General features: G+C 48.5%; 1 protein-coding gene across 1 annotated transcript in view; it reads right to left on the bottom strand.

The window, feature by feature from the left end:
• Positions 1-13,995, bottom strand: part of HOMER2 (homer scaffold protein 2) — a gene marked incomplete at its 3' end in the record, with an annotated part of 36,958 nt that extends 22,963 nt beyond the window's left edge. The window contains exons 1-2 of the mRNA XM_080691825.1: positions 13,843-13,995; positions 2,728-2,859 (exon numbers count right to left, since the gene is read on the bottom strand). Of these exons, the coding sequence (XP_080547951.1) occupies positions 2,728-2,829 (102 nt within the window). The 5' untranslated portion in view covers positions 2,830-2,859; positions 13,843-13,995. The remainder of the gene's footprint in view (positions 1-2,727; positions 2,860-13,842) is intronic.
• Between the last annotated feature and the right edge of the window lie 4,349 nt (positions 13,996-18,344).

The raw sequence follows: 18,344 nt of genomic DNA, 5'->3' as shown, positions 1-18,344 counted from the left end.
CCCCTGGGATGCAGAGGATCATCTGTGGGCATCCCCGTCAGGGGAGTGGGTGTGGGATGGCCCGATCTGTGTGTGGAAGCCTCCTTAGACCTGTGTGTATGAGTGTGCCTGCATACATAAATGTGTGTAAGCACTGAACGAAAGGAGAGTACAAATCAGCAGGCCACTGTTGGAGTGATTTCTGGACTCACCCTAATTCCCCTTTCTTTAAAAATCCCCCTTAGCCAGGCATGGTGGCACACACTTGTAATCCCAGTACTTGGGAGGCTGAGACAGGAGGATCACACAGGTTCGAAGCCAGCCTCAGCTACTTAGTGAGGCTCTCAGCAACTCAGTGAAAGCTTGTTTCTAAATAGAATATATATTTTAAAAAATAGGTCTGGGAGTGTAGCTCGGGGGTAGAAAGCTCCTGGGTTCCATCCCCAGTACACTAAAAATCTCCCTCAGTACACACAGGGAACTCAACCAGCTGAGCCTGTAGTATGTAACTCTGTCAGTTCCCCAAGAATCCTGCAAAGCGACTCCTGAAAGAGGGCCCGCGTCTCTGCGCTTCAGTGCCTAGCGCGGTGCTGGAAGAGCAGCAGGCAGGCAGGCAATCAGACATTCAGGGCAACAGACTAGAGAAAAACAGCTGCCGGAAGCCGGCCCGGCCACAGCCCTTCTGGGGCCCAGATTTCCAGCTCTCCCTTTTCTCCTTGAGATACTGACACTCGAGATTCCTGTCACATAAACTGGTCAACCTGACTTTCAACCCACATAGTCTGCATCTCTACAAGGGGCTCTTCTACCCTAAAAGGAGACTCCTCTCTAAGTCGGGCTTCCAGCCCTTCAACGGCAAGGCTCCTCAGCGGCATCGGCTTGTTCCCTCGGCCCCAGGTCTGTGGTCAGCTCTGATCTGCTCAGCTCCTTTCCAGCCATTCACAGGTGTGTTCAGACCCTTAGAGAATGGACTCAAACCTATGAACCCTCTCTCTAGGAAAAAAAAAAGACCCCTCCATACCACTATGTGGCATTTTAAGAAGTGTGGGGACTCCAGGTTAAGGATTCCTCTTAAACAAACCTTATCCCCTATCTCTGAGGATTCCAGTCACTGGCATTGATGGTTGTCACAGATAAATCATAGCTGGGCACAGTGGCACGTGCCTGTAATCTCAGTACTTGAGAGGCTGAGACAGAAAGATGACAGGTTTAAAGCTAGCCTAAGCAACTTAGTGAGGTCCCTCAGAAACTAAGTGTAATCTTATTTCAAAACAAAAAATAAAAAGGGCTGGAGATGTACCTTCAAGTTAAAAGGCCTCTGGGTTCCAATCTCTCCAGCACATTAAAAAAAAAAATTACACCAAACTTGAAAATAGTTTCAGAAAAACAAATAGTTTTCAGAAAATTGTTTCAGAAAAACAAAAACAAAAACAAAAAGTACTCTGTGCACACTAGAATATCTCTCTCTCTCTCTCTCTTTCTCTCTCTCTCTCTCTCTCTCTCTCTCTCTCTCTCTTTATGGTGGTACTGGGGTTCCTGGAAGCCCTTCTACCTCCGGGCTACACTCCCAGACCTATTTTTACATTTTTATTTGGAAACAGGGTCTCCTAAGCCAGCGCGCGCTGCTGGCTTCGAACCTGCGCGATCCTCCTGTCTCCGCCTCCCAAGCGCGGGGATTACAAGCGTGCGCCACCACGCCCGGTGAATTTTACTCTCTTTAATAAATAAAAAAGTGAAGTGACAAGTTTGTTTGTTTGTTTGTTTGTTTGTTTTTTACGGATTGAGCTCAGTAAACTTCCCAAGCTATACTCCCAGCCTTTTTTTTTTTTTCTTTTGAAACAGGTCTAAGTCGCTGCGGTACCTTATTAAGTTGCTGAGGCTGGCCTTGAACCTGCAATCCTACGGTCTCAGCCTCCCAAGTAATAAGATTATAAGCATATACCACTGCAGTCACCTAAGTTTGTGTTCTATATTTTCATTCTATCAGCCGCTGGGGGACGGTATTGCCTGTTTGGGCACCCTGTACTTTATGCTTTAAAACACGTAGCCAGCTTATTTCACGAAGACGCACAGTTGCTGGTACAGGAATGTGGCCTCTTCCTCAGAATTCCACCCTTCAACAACTGTCCCCTCCTGTGGGTCCTGAAGATCCGGTGGACAGCATCTGGGCAGGTAGGGCACCCTCCCCCGAGTGTGCACCGACTCTGAGCACAGGAGGCGGCAGCTGGCCCCTGGATGGCAGGAAGCAGACCCTGAAGTAACATTTGTTGGAGATGAATTTCCTTCCCCAACCGACTGCTCCATCGTTAAGGAAGCTTGTGTTTCAGAAAGGGTACCTGCTTTGGCCGTGCTGTGATATCAAAAGAGTGAAATGCAACACCAGGAAAAAAAAATCCTGCTCCCCAAGGCCACCACTCCATCCCTCGGCAGTTAATTTCTGAATGAGAGCGCAGTTAATTTCTGAATGAGAGCGGCAACCCGTGTGGTGTTTACTGAACTGTAGAAAGGACCGCCTAGCTGGGCGTGGTGGCGCACGCTTGTAATCCCCGCGCTTGGGAGGCGGAGACAGGAGGATCGCGCTGGTTCGAAGCCAGCTGCGCTGGCTTAAGAGACCCTGTTTCCAAATAAAAGTAGAAAATAGGTCTGGGAGTGTAGCTCAGAGGTAGAAGGGTTTCCAGGAATCCCAGTACCACCAAAAGAAAAGAAAAGAAAAGACATGACAAGAAAAGAAAAGAAAAGACCACCTACCTTTGTCAGCTGCTGCTCAGAGGAAAACCCCAAACCAAACACCGTGTTGGCTCTGCTGTCAGCCCACTGTCCAAACTTCTGCGACGTTTTGGTGAAAGTCATATTCGGTGTGATTGTGCTATTTATGATCACCTGCAGGAACACATTCCAGAGGAGAAATGTAAACACCAGCCGGGAGTGGTGGCGCACGCTTGTAATCCCCGTGCTTGGGAGGCAGAGACAGGAGGATCGCGCTGGATCGGAGCCAGCCGTGCTGGCTTAAGAGACCCTGTTTTCAAATAAAAATAGAAAATAGGTCTGGGAGTATAGCCCGGAGGTAGAAGGGCTTCCAGGAACCCCAGTACCACCACCAAAAAAAAAAAAAAAGAAAGAAAGAAAGAAAAAGAAACGTAAACACCAAATTGGACGCCACAGTTGCTCTTTAAAATGTCTCTGCAGACAGAGCAGTGTTACAGTCGGCTTCCCTGCCCTGCTGTATTTGGTCCTAAGCTCTTCTTCTAGCACATCCCATGCACAGTCAGATTCACAGCCATGGTAAGGGGCAATTCCAGACACTAAACAAGAGGGAGTCGATCTAATATAAGATCCTAAGCTGGGCGAGGTGGCACACATTTATAACCCAGTATTGGGGAAGGAAGCCAAGACAGGAGGATTGTAAGTTTGGAGCTAGCCTCAGCAACTTAGTGAGGCTATCCTTAACTTAGTGAGACCCTGTTTCAAAAATAAAAAGTAAAATAGGATGGGAGGTGTAGCTTAGAGGTGGAGAGTGCCCTTGGGTTCAATCCCCAATACCACACACACACACACACACACATTTTTTTAAATAAGATCCTACAGGTTATCAGTGGGAGAAGGTTTCTCCTAAGCAGAGAGTAGTTTCAAAACTGCCGTTTATTGCTCCATAGCTGCTACGCACCAGAGCGCCCCTCAAGGCCAGCCACGGCAATATTCTTGGAAGAACTGTAGTATATGTACTTTTTAAAATCACTTGTAGCTCCAGTGCCCAGTTCAAACCATTTAAAATCTTCATAAGCAATTGGGGGCCTGCTGCTTCCCAATGGGAAGGAGAAGGTACACACCAATTAGGACAATTTGTAGAGAGTTAATTAATAGAGACAATTACACAGGTGTAAGCAGAGCATAAGGAAACTAAAGGATGGTACAGGGACCTGGTGTTGTCACCACCCCGTGGCCAAAAGGAAGAAGCAAGCGACGGGAGGCTGCAGGCCCTGGAGGGCCGGGCTCAGGTGGAGAGGCTGCCTGGAGAAAGGAGATGCCCTTCTGTTCTGTTTCGGGACACAGCTCGCATGTGTGACTGCAAAACAGGGGAGCCGGGCGGGGGGTGACAAATCCCTTCTCTTCCTCTGATCACCATTTGTCATTGGCCAAACCCAACCAGAAGCCCCAGGAGCCCACTGATGTCATCTGCAGGTCAGCTTCTTGGGACCAGAGCAGGGTAAAGGGTAGAGAATGAACCCAGAGGGGTGGAAGGATGGTATCCAGCACATGATGCATCCATCCATCCATCCATTCATCCAACGAACATTGGGCATTAGTATGTGCCAAGCACTCTGCTTACCACAGACAGTTAGTAAAGAGATCTGCTGGCTGTCCCCGGACATGGTCAGGAAATGGAGACAGGGGAGTGGAGTGTGGGAGAAGCAGGTTTAAATATGGGCAGGTACGGGGGAATGTTCCTGAGACCTTGGAGGGTGGTGGGTCTCTGGCTCAGTCACAGGCCGGACTGACATGGCAGAACCAAGGCAGACCTAGAGAAGGCATGTAAATCAGGAGGAATTCATGAGCCCAGAATGCCAACCCTGGACATCTTCCAATACTAGGATCCTGGGAGGGCAAAGCAAGGCCCAGACCATCCAGAAACTTGATTTAAGTGTTGCTGCTGCCTTCCCTGCAGCCCTAGGCCCCCAGGGGAATCACACGCCCCACCTCACAAGTCCCCTTGAGTGGCAGTGGACAGAGGCTGACCAGTGGCCAGGGCATAGCTTCCAAGCACGCCCCAAGCAGGTGACCCCAGAGTCAGTCAAGCTGCAGCGACAGCGATGCTCTCTGGCTTGAGACCCTAACCGCTTCTAAGGCATGTTTCCATACAGTATTTTATCTAAACCTTATTTTTACAAAAGGGGACCCTGAGGATCAGTAAGGTCAAGTGACTTGTTCAAGGTTATAAAAGTAGCGAATAGTCAAAAAGGGTATCATGGACGCATTACTTACAAAGCAACAATGGATTTCAAGAGCAGAATCGATTTACCACGATTAGGGGTTAATTTAGCTGTTGCTTCTTCCCTTCTTATGGTAGTGGGGATGGAACCCAGGGGTATTCCGCCTCTGAGTGACACCTCCAGCCCTATTTTATTTTATTTTATTTTTTTTACTTTGAAATAGGGTCTCGCTGTTTCTGAGGGCCTAAGTTGCTGAGGCTGGCCTCGTACCTGAGCTTTTCCTGCCTCAGCCTCCCAAGTCCTGAGATCACAGGCATGCACATGTTCAGCTTCACTTAGCTTCTCAAACCTGTGAACTCATCATCAGTTTTTGGAAAATTCACCATCATTCTCTCCATGATTACTGCTTCGGCTCCACTGTTTCTCCTTCCCCCTAGGACTCCAAACACGTATACGCTAGACCTTTGGGTATGTCTAACCTTTTTTTTTTACACTGATCAATTAGTCTCTCCCAATTCTTGGCTCTCTCTGCTTCAATTTGAGTTTTTATTGATCTTTTTCTACTTTATTAATAATCTTGGCTATCGACGCAGCCAATCTGCTATTAAGTCTAAATCAACTGAGTTCTTAATTTCAGATATGATATTTCTTAAATTGTACAATTATCCATTTGATACTTAAAAAAAATTCTGAGTATCTGGGGATATTCTTCTTCCCTTCATCTATCTGCCTGCTCCCCCTCAATTTCCTTGAATATATGAATCACAGTTATTTTTAAATCCTTGATGCAAACTCTAACATCTGGATCATTTTTAAAATATGTTTCTATTACCTGGTTTTTTTCCCCTCCTGACTCCAAGGATATTTATTACCTCACCTTCTCACAAGTCTAGTCACTTTTACTGTAGGATAATTAGTATAAATGAACCATTAAGGCTTCATATAATGTTCTCATCTACCAGAGAAAGCGTTCCTTTATTTCTGTGAGGCAAGCAGGAAGTCCCTACTTCTCAGGGACAGAGCTGGGTCAGGGCTGGGGTTCAGCTGTGGTAAAAATCACCTCTGTTTCACCCCTGAGTTAAGGGCGGCCCCTGTAGGGATTTCATTGGAGATTCTGTCAGGTCTTCATCTCCTCTGCCCCGAAAGGCTGCTGGAGATTCAGTAGCATTCTCGAAAAGGGTCCGGCATAGTAACATGGTCTTCAAATTCACACAGCTTCATAGTTTCACAGATCACAAAGGGGAAACTGGCCACCTGTTTAGAGCCCTTCAAGTTTCGCATTCTGTCACTAAATTATATGATGACACCGTCTCTGTTAGCAGAAGACTTCCTGGGGACCGAGGCCGGATGTCCCAGCCTCTAGCTGCTTCTAGAATCAGTGAGTGGCTTCCCTAAATAGGGATGCAGGTGTCCAGGGCTGATTCTCAGGCTTTTATGTCTTTACTACTTTTTTAAGCCCCCTTGCAGGACTCTGCTTTCCAGGCACAGTCAATGTGAGAAGAATTTTACTCCAAGTAGCAGCCTAACTCTTTACACTCTGAGACAGACCTGGAATTCAGCAAATATCTTGTGATTAAAAATCAGCTGAGTTTGAAGCCCCTTGAGGTTCCAACTTGATCTCTGAGCCCTGTGATCAAGTGCTAAGTGCTGTGTTGATTTCTCTTGCACCCAGAAGTAACTCTGTAAGAGTCAAGCCCCATCTCCAGCCTGCACTCAGAACTGGTGACTGCTAGAGAGAAAGAGACAGACGGACAGACAGACTCATCTCTCTGGAATCGTGGTCACTCTAGTCTTCATCATTTCTACTGTTCTTCAATGCTTTTAATTGTGTTTATCTGCCAGGAGCGGTGGCACATGCCTGAAAAAACAGTGAATCACGAGGCTGAGGCAGGAGGATCACAAGCTCGAGACCAGCCTCAGAAACTTAGAAAAACCCTGTCTCAAAATAAAAATAAATAAATGAATAAATAAATAAAAAATAAAACATTGGACATAGGGATTGGCCCCTAGGTCCAATCCCAGTATAACACACACACACACACACACACACACACACCCTATTTATCTATATTTACCCCCTGCTAGTTATCAGTGGGAACACTGGTCTGCTGCAACCTCTATACCTAACTCAGAAACAAAGCGATGAATCCACGGAAGTTGAAAGATGTAATTTACTATGTGTCTCGAGTGACATTTTCTATAAAGTTAATGGAAAGCATGACACTTCTCATAAGATTGCTGGGTATGTCAGCTGAGCAAAAGTATGTTCAGGCAGGTTAGCCCCTTGCTGGTGTGATTTCAGGCTTCAGCTACTCTAAGTCCTCTAAGATCCTCTTTCTTCCTCCCTTCTGCAGCATGTTGAAGAGGGAGAGCAAGTTTGGAGGTATCAGCCCACAGCCCACAGCGCTCAGCCTAACTCACTCACCCCGTCCCCCAGAGCAGCGCAGTCCTCACCCACACCCTCCCCAGCACACGCTGCGCAGTGCCTCATCACATCCCTCTTGGGACACAAGATGCTGGTTTTGAAGGAACTCGTTAGAATTTCCCAGTGGGCGTCTACTGTCCTTCTCATTCCCCCTAACAGGGAAGTCAGGGGGAGTCTACTGTCCTCTCATTCCCCTGCTCTGCTGGGGAACTGCTTTAATCCTGGTTCAACACAGATCCCCCTCCTTGTCTCCAATATCAAGGCATCCAGGTGCTTACTGAACACAGCCTGTAGGATCCCACAATCTGGGGGTCAGCCAGGACGGAGAGAAATGCAAACCCATCCTCTTTTTTTTTTGTTTGGTAGTACTGGGGATTGAACCCAAGGACTTTTACCTCTGAGCTCTACCCCAACCACTATTTTATTATTTGAAACAGGGTCTCATTAAGTTGCTGAGGCCGCCTATGAACCTGCAATCCTCCTGTCTCAGCCTCCCAGTACTAGGCTTACAGAGGTGGGCCACGGCGCCGGCTCCATGCCTGCTCTCCCTATCATGCTCCGCTGATACTTCTGGCTCCACGCAGCTTTGTAATGTCCTACCTGCTCCTTACAGCTTACCCCAGGGCTCTGGGACTTCCCAGATCCAGGGGGTAGTAAAAAGGGGAGGAGAGAAGAAAAAGAACAGAGAAAGGCTTTTTTTTTCCAATCTCTCCAGCATGTTTCTACACTGCCATGACCACCAAAGACAGCTGGTCTGAACATTCTCAAAGCCACAAAAGTAGCAAACAATATCCTGGGCAACTGTGCTCTCAAAAGTGGGGAACCCTGGAGCTTTCTCCATCACCTCCCACGTTGTGGGAGCTACATCCTGGCCTACACGCTTGGCCATCAAGATGAAGTCCTGACAAGATGGGCAGACAGATGCTTCTAGTTCTGCTCTCTGTGGCAGCTCCTCTCCGGCCTCCACATCATTCCTCTCAGGAGGGAGAGGGGCTGCTTTGTAAAGCGTCCTGGGCACGAGCTTTCAGAGGGCTCCTGACCCCTGCATACACCTGCCTTTCTCCTTCTCCTTCTCCTTCTCCTCTTCCTTCTTCTTCTTCTCCTTTTCCCTCCTCCTCCTTCTTCCTCCTTCTTCTCCTTCTTCTTCTGTGGAACCCAGGAGCATTCGACCTCCGAGCTCCAGCTCCAGCCCTATTTTTAATCTTTATTTTTTGAAACCAGGTCTCACTGAGTTGAGGAGGGCCTCACTAAGTAGCTGAGGCTCTCTGTAAACCGCGATCCTCCGGTCTCAGCCTCCCGAATCCTGGGATCACAAGTGTGCGCCACCACGCCCGGCTTCCACCTGCTTTTCTCGTGAGCTACTTCTGCTTTCTTCCCAAAGGGAAAAAAGATGCCCTAGGAAAAGACCCAGTTTGTTCCGTTAGGTCACTAGAACCAAGTCTTCGTAAAATGCACAAAAATACCTGAGCAAAAAGCTCAGCTCCGTCAGTCTCTAGTCTCTGCTCTGGGCTTCAGCAGAAGCTGCTCATTACATGGGGAGACAAGACACAGGTTCCTCTTCATGGAAACCTTCCCAGATCCGGGGAGTTGGGAGTTGGAAGGACTTAGACATTCTTCACAAAAGGCTGAGAATGGGTGACAGCAATGAAAAGACATGCTGCCTCGGTTAACAAGGACTGTGTGAATATATGCCATTGTCAGTGTGATCCACATTATGCGAGGCTATAATGCACCAATATAAAAACATATCCACACATATTGTAATATATATGATATGCTGCCTGCTTCCAAGGTAATTATTAATAGATGATTTAGAAAAATATACAGAGACAGGGAAGCAAAGAAATCAACATTCACTGAAAACCTACTGTGTGTTAGGAACCTTCCAGATGCTCACTCCCTTCCTGGAAGGAAGGTCTTTTATATTTATTCAAGAGGAAGCTACAGTGACGAGTGGAATGAGACCTCAATGTCCTCTTGAAAGTCATTTTACGTTCCCAGGAGACACACGAAACGAGCCAGGGTTTCTGTGGCTGCTATCCTCCAACCACCATGCTTAGGCAGTACTTTGACACAGTGGGCTGTGCTAAATATCTGTAGGACAGAAAACCTTTCTGAGATCCTATAAATAACTGAGAACCAAGGGCGGTGGTGTCATCCAGCACACCTAGGGGAAGCGCCTGCCTGGGGCGAGCCTCATCCCGGGCACAGGCAGTTCCTCATAAGGACGGCAGTGATTAACTCTGTCTATGAAGAGTGCCAACAGCACCATGAACCCCAGTGCTGTGACGGCTCCATTAACAAATGCCCTGGAAATGGAGTGTCTTAATGATGGAGTTGGCTGTTCTGCCCAAAACTCACCATAAATCATACGGCTGAGGGTGTGTGTCCGTGTCTCACGGCACGGCTGTGAGAGGCGGGAAGCGGGAAGCCGCCTCCTGTGGCCCCATCTGCCTGCTGGCCGTGAACAGGGCTACTCTGGGCTTTGGTCTTGGCTCCCCCTTAGCAGTGCCCGTGCCCCTGCCCACTGTCCCCCCGGCACACGATGCACCTGCTGGGGCCTGGGGAGGCTGAGGCCAGGCCTGACCTCGCCACCCACTCACTCGCCCTCCCAATTCTCCGGTGTTGCCTGCTCTGGCTTGGAGCGGAGATTCCAAAGATGAGCCGGGCTTGGCGCCCCCTCCTCAAAGAGCTAGCAGTCTCCTGGTAGGCCATACCCCGACGCAGACCCAATAGTCCCCTAGGGCCATGAAACTGACACCCGCAATGCTATCCCTGAAGAAAGGGGACACCTCCGCGTCTCAGCAAGGATGAAGACCAGGTCGGCCGCATACGGTTTTCCCACGAGAGCAGCACCACCTGCTCTCAGAGCCGAGGAACCTACCACGTGTCCTTCCCCAAGCAGAGCACGAAAAACGCCAGGGCAGAGGAGCGCACTGCGCTCGGTTTGGGATGACAGCTGCTAAAGCTACCGCCTGTAACGCCTCCCCTCCGGGAGCCTGGGCTCCGAAGGCTGCTCACACACAGTGGCGGGGTCTGGTACATCCTTTGCTCACAACGACCTCCAAGCCCCTTCCACACCGGCCACTTGTTACTGAAGCACATCTACTCTATTTGGGTGGGGTGAAGCGGGTCTCTTCTTTCAGCCAGCAACAGCCCTCTGCCAGAAGGGCCAAGCAGGAGCTCAATGATGTGGTCAGATGAACCCAGAGAGGCCCAGCCACAGGCCCTTGACCCACCCAAGGTAACAGGTACACCCCACAGGCCAGGACATGGCCCCAAAGGCTGAGCTGTCATCTCAGCTGGGGTCCACATTGGGGATCAAAAGCCTAAAATGAAGTGTAGCTGTCTCGATGCAGTGGACCACAGAGATGGGGAGGACAGGAAGTCCCACGCTCCCCTAGACCAGGTGCCACCGTGCCTCAGTGGCTGGCTCACGGTGCGTTCCTAAGCCACCTGAGGCCTGGCTGTACAGCTGGGCAGGTAGCAGGGATGAGGACGGAGAACCCAGCTGACCAAACAGAGACGGGGGTGCGGCAAACACGAGACAAGAGCCTGTCGGGGGAGGCACTGTACTGGCGTCAGCCCAGGTGGCTAGAAGTCAGCACACTGCACCTCTCCCAGTCTACAGGGAGAGAGGCGATCCATCCGGAGTTATTCGGACAGGGCAGGAGCTGGGCCAGGGTGGTGAGGACCAGGAAGAGGTGGGGAGGGGTGCGTTGAGGGATGCCGGGCAGTGCGGTGGCTGCTCCCGCTCTGAGGTCCTTTCTCCACGCCCCGCCTGATCTCACCTAGGTCTGGCTGTTGGCCTCGCTCGCTGCCGCTCACTGTCGAGTGGGTCCAGCGGACTGAGGGTGGGATCACATCCAGTGCTAAATGCTCCAGTTCTCCAGGCAAGAAATTTGCCTCCATCCACTGAATACTGAATACTCTGTCCCTGAATACTGGTGATAATAATGAAATAACTAAATTCTCCGGGCGTGGTGGCACATGCCTATAATCCCAGTACTTGGGAGGCTAAGACTAGAGGACTGCAGGTTCAAGGCCAGCCTCAGCAACACTGTGAGGCCCTCTGCAACCTATTTCAAAATTTAAAAAATAACAAAAATAGGGCTGGGGGTGTAGCTCTGAGCTAGAATACCCCTGGGTTCAATCCCCAGCACCATACACACAAAGGCATGACTAAGTTCCATCACTACCTCCCCATTCCCCAGGGCCTCCCATAGACCCAGGCCTCCTCACAGTTCTTCGGTGTACGATGGTAAGGCCAGAACTCTGGGTGGTTCTGGGAAGTTATGGAGGAGAAGGGGTGGTAGAGGCCCGAGGTCCTCTGGCTCAGGCTCTGTATTTCAGTGGCGCCCTGTGGCCTAGGTTTCAACTCCTATTCTTTAAGTGAGTCTCTAACTTGATGGATCCCCACGCTGGCCCTAAATTAGCTCTACTCTGCAGCAAGGGCACTGCCTCCCTACTATGCCCGCCTGACTTCTCGTCACCACCTCAGTTGGCTCAAACTCTACTGCGCTGTCACAGCCTCCAGGAGCCGCAGAGCCCTAAGGATACAGTGGCTGACAAATTACTACAAGTCTAGCTAATAGGGCCAAAGCACTTGCTCTAAGGAAGATGTTTTATCTATAAATAAGCCAAGCATATCTTTAGATAACTGACAAAAGTACAAACCCATCAAGGATGGTAGATGAACAGACAGGATCTACAGATGCAAGAAGGCAGGTCGGCTCAATCCCCATCCCTATCGGAACTAACATCTTGGAAAGATTCTGGACAGTTCCAGCTCAGAAGCACAGAGAAGAGGCATTTGCAACTGTCTCCCAGAAGTAAAAAAGAAAAAAATTAAAAATACATCAAAGCACCTTTCAGATATTCGCTCATCAAAAATATGTCACCCACCTGCTGTGTACAGGCACCTGCTACCTGAGATGGAAGGGGGAGACCACCTTCATGACCTGTGTCAGGAAAGGCTCCTCTAGCAGCCAGGAGGAAGCCTGCTCCAACCCAGGGACCCAACACCTGGTGTCTGAGGAGCTGGGCACCAGCCCCAGTCTGTCACACCTCCCCAGCAGTGTGAACTTGGCCGGGTCGCTGCCTCCGTCTAGACCTCAGCTATGAAACGAGGACTTCTGGGCTCCCTTTCTGAGTAGGAGGAAGAGTTTGGGTGACTGGAAAAAAGAGAATGGTGGGGCCAAAATACTTCCTGTGCAGCCGCCATGGTGCTGAGAGAGCAGAGGGGAGGAACGTGGGCTGGAAGGAGAATTCGCCTTAATGCAGGCAGCTTCCTGGGATCAGCTGGCACCAGCAGCCTCTTCCAGGGTAGGCTTCCCCAGGCCTTCTACTCTGTAGGCTGGGGAAGAGGCCGACACCCAGGTCCCATCCTCCTGCCCGGCTCCCAACTCCCTTGCTTCCTGTTGCCCAGGGAGGCTGACCTAGAGGCAGAGGTCGGTTGGGAGAGACTAGAGATAGGAAAGGAAGAGGCCAACTAGAACTAGAGCATGACCGTGCCAGGATACAAGTTACAATCTTAAAACAAAATAGAAGGCATACTGTTTTGTGGATTTTGTTAGATAGCTCAAAGCAGATCCACTTGACAAGCTAAAAGGAATTACTGTAGCTGGGTGTGGTGGTGCACGCCTACAACCCCAGTACTTGGAAGGCTGAGACAAGAAGATCGCAGGTTCGAGACCAGCCTCAGCTATTTAGCGAGGCCCTTCGCAACTCAGTGAGACCCTGTTTCAAAATAAGGAATAAAAAATAGGGTTGGGGACATAGCTCGGAGGTTGAATGCCCCTGGGTTCCATTCCCAGTTCTGCAAAAAGAAAGAATGAAAGGAAGGAAGGAAGGAAGGAAGGAAGGAAGGAAGGAAGAAAGAAAGAAAGAAAGAGAAATATTGCAAAACCATTTAATAAAATTTGACTCCTGTGTCTAATTATACCACAACCAAACTAGATATAATACCCAGTGCTGGCAAGGGTACAATAAAATGGTGTTTCCATACATGCCGGAAGCATATTTTTGAAACCCAATTGGGCAATATGCATCCAGAGCCACCTATAATATTACTTCTAGGAATGTAGCCTAAGAAAACAAACATTCAAAAGAAAGCAATAAGTATATGACGAACAACTGAAGATATTTAATACACAAGAATGCTTATTATCTACCATGGCAAAAAACTGGAAGCCACTTAAATAGCCAACCGTGGGGGAGAAATGGAGCGTATTATAGGCCCCTGATGGAATCATTATACAGCCGTTAAAATGTTAGTTACGAAGAGAGTGTGGTCAAGGGGAAATCTACTTTTTACTCGTTTGCCATAATTTTCAATGGGAAGAAAAGGCAAGGTACGTGACGACACAGACATTGTGAGTAAGCACAACTTGTGTGTTAAGAAGGGAGAATTCTGGGGTACATTTTTTCTTCCCAGTTTTCACATGTATCCCACAGCTCTGGATGGAAAAGAAGCGAGAATGTTCATATCAGCAAGGGGGCAGGCACTACCTTGGCTCCATCCACACTGATGATGCGGTAGCTGTTCCTCGTGACATCGTAGAAGTAGGAGACGGTGACGGCCTGCTTACTCGCGGGCACCCAATTCTTCTTGGTGCTGGGATCGATCTGGAAGACGTGCGCTCGGGTGGTGAAGATGGGCTGTTCTCTGCAATGTGGGAGATGGGCATGTGAGCAGATGCAAGTTGACTTCTGTGTATAATTTACGGTTTCTAGGCCACCTCCTGCCCCAAAGGATTTTAAATAGCTTTTTGAGAAAGTTACATATGCAGGAGGACAATTAATAGGAGACAAGGGAAGAAAGGAGGAGAGCCATCCCCGAGTAGTTTCTGCAACTCACACCCCATCTAGCTGTTAGCACCCCGAGGCTGCGGAGGAAGTGGCCTAATGAGCGATTTGCACGAAATAAATTCAGGCCCTCGGTGGGAGTTCCGGTCTCCCTGTCACGCGTCTCATTCTTTCTCTGACATCCTGTTGGCATGCTTATGACTCTGGAACCAACTCCGTTTTAGGATTTCACAACACTTTTAGAGATCCTGCAACAAATTTTAAGAGTCTGTGGCCCATTTGTGGCTTAATAGTAATAGTTCTATTGAGTACTTCTAACATTGGCAGCATTCTTTGAATAATGGGATTATTTTATAGCTTTGTAAGTATCTCTTTAATTTACTTTGGGAATCCTTTAGGATTTTACAACTTCACTGAGTCTTGACGTTCTGTGTAGACCTTTTATGTAAAACTTTTGGTTTTAAGTAGCGCTCGTCAAATCCATCTCTTTCTGTTCCTACTCTGTATTGTCGCTGCTTTCTTCACACCTGTAAACTCTTCATGTGATTGCTAACCGAATTAGCACATTATCTGTGTTCCTTTCTATCGCATGGAGAATTAATTAAATCCCAACAATAGGCATTAATAAATAAAGCTGATGAATAAAAGCTGTAATAGATTTGACTCCACAGTCATATCTTAAGGTATTTACAAAGCAACACAAAATGAAACTTATTAAAGAATATATTTACTTCTAAGCATAGCAACTCAGTTCAGAGAGCTACCAGAGGAAAAACAGCAATGGATGGGGGCACTTTTTCTTTTTTAATTTGAACAAACGAAATTAGAATTTAAAAAAAGATTAAAAGAATACAGTTACTTTTTTTTTTTTTTTGGTACTGGGGATGGAACCCAGGGGCATTCTACCTCTGAGCTACACCCCAGCCCTATTTTTTATTCTTTATTTTGAAACAGGGTCTCACTGAGTTGCAAAGGGCCTCACTAAGTAGCTGAGGCTGTCTGCGAACCCCGATCCTCCTGTCTCAGCCTCCCGAATGCTGGGATGACAAGCATGCACCACCATACCTGGCTTGAATATAGTAACTTTTTTTTTTTTTTTTTTTTTTTGGTGGTGGTGGTATTGGGTTCCTGGGAGCCCTTCCGCCTCCAGGCTACACTCCCAGACCTATTTTATATTTTATTTGGAAACAGGGTCTCTTAAACCAGCGCGGCTGGCTTCGAATCTGCGCGATCCTCCTGTTTCCGCCTCCCAAGCGTGGGGATTACAAGCGTGCGCCACCACGCCCGGCCCGGCGGATATAGTTACTTTTAAAGAGAGGGTCTTTAGGTAAACTTGTCTCAAAAATCCTCTAAGTGTTCAAAGTAAGATACAAATGGGGGGAAATGCCACTGGCATGTAAAAATATCCCCAACATTCATTAAATGCTACAGATTTAATAAGTACTTATTAGAAATACACCAATAATAGATTAAACCAAAAGGCTTAATTTTGACTGTGTTAATTTTAAAATCCTTACAATGTCAAAAGAGATGACATAACGAATAGGATATCTGAGTGGATACAAAAAAATCAGAAGAGAAGGTGAATTTTTTTTTTTTTTTTTTTTTTTGTGGTACTGGGGGTGGAACCCAGAGGCTTTCTACCTTCGGGCTCTACTCCCTGACCTTTTTTATATTTTATTTGGAAACAGGGTCTCACTAAGTTGCTGAGAGCCTCACTAAGTAGCTGAGGCTGGCTTCGAACCCATGTGATCCTCCTGTCTCAGCCTCCCAAGCGCGGGGATTACAAGCGTGCGCCACCACGCCCAGCTAAAAGAGAAGGTGAATTTTAAGTGCTCTGGTCTCTGGATGGAGTAGTTTTAGACAAAGCAGCCTTTGAGCCCAGCCTGACTATGGAAGATTTGTTATTGGAAGAAAGCTCTGGAGGAGCAATCTTTTCCTAGAAAAGCAGTCTACTACTTGGGCTTCACACGAGGGATACTGAGTAACACATGGACGTCAGCCTGGCTTTGGAGAAACGCCGAAACCCTCTTCATGATTTTCTCCAAGGGCGTGCTGTCCACGCTACTTCAACAGCTGTTTCAAAGGCCACTGTTCCAGAAGAACAGCTGGAGACTGAAATTCCTTGCTCCCTGCAACTTCTTTTCGAGGTCCCCTGGACCAGGGCAGGTGATTCTAGGAATGCAAATAACTAGGACATTTTTCTTTCCCTCAATAATGACCAGGTTCACCTACTCACTCAATCCTAAACCAATACCCTCCCAGCGGCTAGATGACCACTGCAGAAACAAAAGGAACATTCTCACTGAGACCTCGCACACCTGCTGTCAAGAGACCAGGCTGTGGGTAACACGCATGCGTGAACAGGAGCCCTCAAACTCAAGTCCTCACGGGAAGTCTGGCGTCTGGATGGCCCAGCTGTGCTGGTCAACCCAGCACTCTATCTTTTCTTTCTTGACTTCTTTCTTTCTTTTTTTGCTACTGGGGTTTGAACCCAGGGGCATTCTACCTCTGAGCTATGCCCCCAACTCTATTTTATTCTCAGTTGGGCGTGGTGACACACACTTGTAATCACAGTACTTGGGAGGCTGAGACAGGAGAATCGCAGGTTTGCAGCCAGCCTCAGTACTCATTGAGGCCCTCTGCAACTTTAGTGAGACCGTTTCAAAATAAAGAATAAAAAAATAGGGAGGGCTGGGGATATGGCTTGGGGGTAGAATGCCCCTGGGTTCCATCCCTGGTACCTCTCCCCCTCCCCCCCAAAAAAAGACACAGAGTCTTACTAGGTTTCTGAGAGTCTTGTTAGATTGCTGAGGCTGGTCTGGGATTACACCAGACACATGTACCACCACACCGAGCTGCACTGAATCTTTCTAATCATCTAAGTGCAATATCAGAAAGAAAAACACGTCCTCACACAGTATTCTCTTGCATATGTAAGAGGAAAGAGTGATTTAAAGGCCAGTCACTTACAGTTTTTGGAGAATAAAATCACTCTAGAATCTCTGCCTTCTCTCTCACAGCACTGAACATGAGCCCACAGGTCAGAGAAGCACCCTCATCAGGGAAGGGGCCCAGGCTTCAGAAATTCCCTCCTGTTCCCCATGCTGAGGAAGAAGGCTGAGGTCTGGGTGCTAGCAAGCTTAGATCAGTGTTTCCTAAACCTCCATGATAGGAATTAGCAGGGCATCTGCTATAACTACCAGTTACCAGGCCCCACCCTGGCCCCTGGAACCTTGCTCTGCAGGGAAGGGGCTACATCTTACAAGAGTCCCAGCTGATATTCATTGTCAAGGAAGCTGGGGAGATGCTCACATTAGACATTAGCTGACGATCTTGAAAAAAATGGAAGAAGTGGCCCCTAGAGCCAGCATCTCTCCTCCAGAGTGAACAAGCTGGCTGAACCGCACAGCATGATGCCAGAAAGTCTTCCCATCACCGCGGCGGCCAACAGAGGGACCACAAAACGGGTTCTCTGGATGCAAAGGGTGGAGGGGAAGCAAAGAGGGCAGGATAGAGGCCAGCTTGTGGCAGCCAAGCAGAGGCCTTCTGCAAAGACGCTTCCCTTAAGGCCCACAGGAGTGAGGATGTGAACGGCACAAAGTTAACAGTGCAGGAGAGGGACAGGAGGCAGGGGCGTGGCAGGGCGTCCTGACCAGGCATAAGCAAAAGCAGCCTGCCACCTGCCTGGCACCATGCAGGTCAAGGTGAGCAGGAGACTAGAAGGGCTCCATCTCCTCACTGGCCTGCTCAGCTCTGGGGATGCACTGAAGTTACCTGTTGCTCTTGAAACCCCGATGATACAAGAAGCCCCACCAGCCCCATTCTGAGGACAGTCACCATGGCAGAAAGCTATGTGTCTCCCGAGGCCAAAGACCTGTGCTCCTCAGCCTTGGACAACCAGGGGAGGCCTGCGCAGCGAGTCTGGCAGAGGCTCTGTGCCCAGGAAACTACCCAATAGGGTCGATTTACACATGAAAACCAAATGTGACAGCATTGGGTAGTTTCACAGTATTCTTCCGAAATTCGAAAGGTCTACTGGTATTTCAAGAGAAGTCAAAAAAGGCAAGGATAAAAAGAACAGCCGGTACCTGGCATTTATTGAGTGCTTCCATTCTGCAAAGCTTTCCACATGATGTCTCATTTAGGACCACAGTAATGCTGTGGGGCAGGTGCCACACAGGTGGGTAAACGGGTTCAGACCA

The sequence above is a fragment of the Muscardinus avellanarius genome (genome assembly GCF_963383645.1).
Source record: "Muscardinus avellanarius genome assembly, chromosome: 3".
NCBI classification, from domain to species: Eukaryota; Metazoa; Chordata; class Mammalia; order Rodentia; family Gliridae; genus Muscardinus; species Muscardinus avellanarius.
This window is presented reverse-complemented; position numbering and strand designations above follow the sequence as displayed.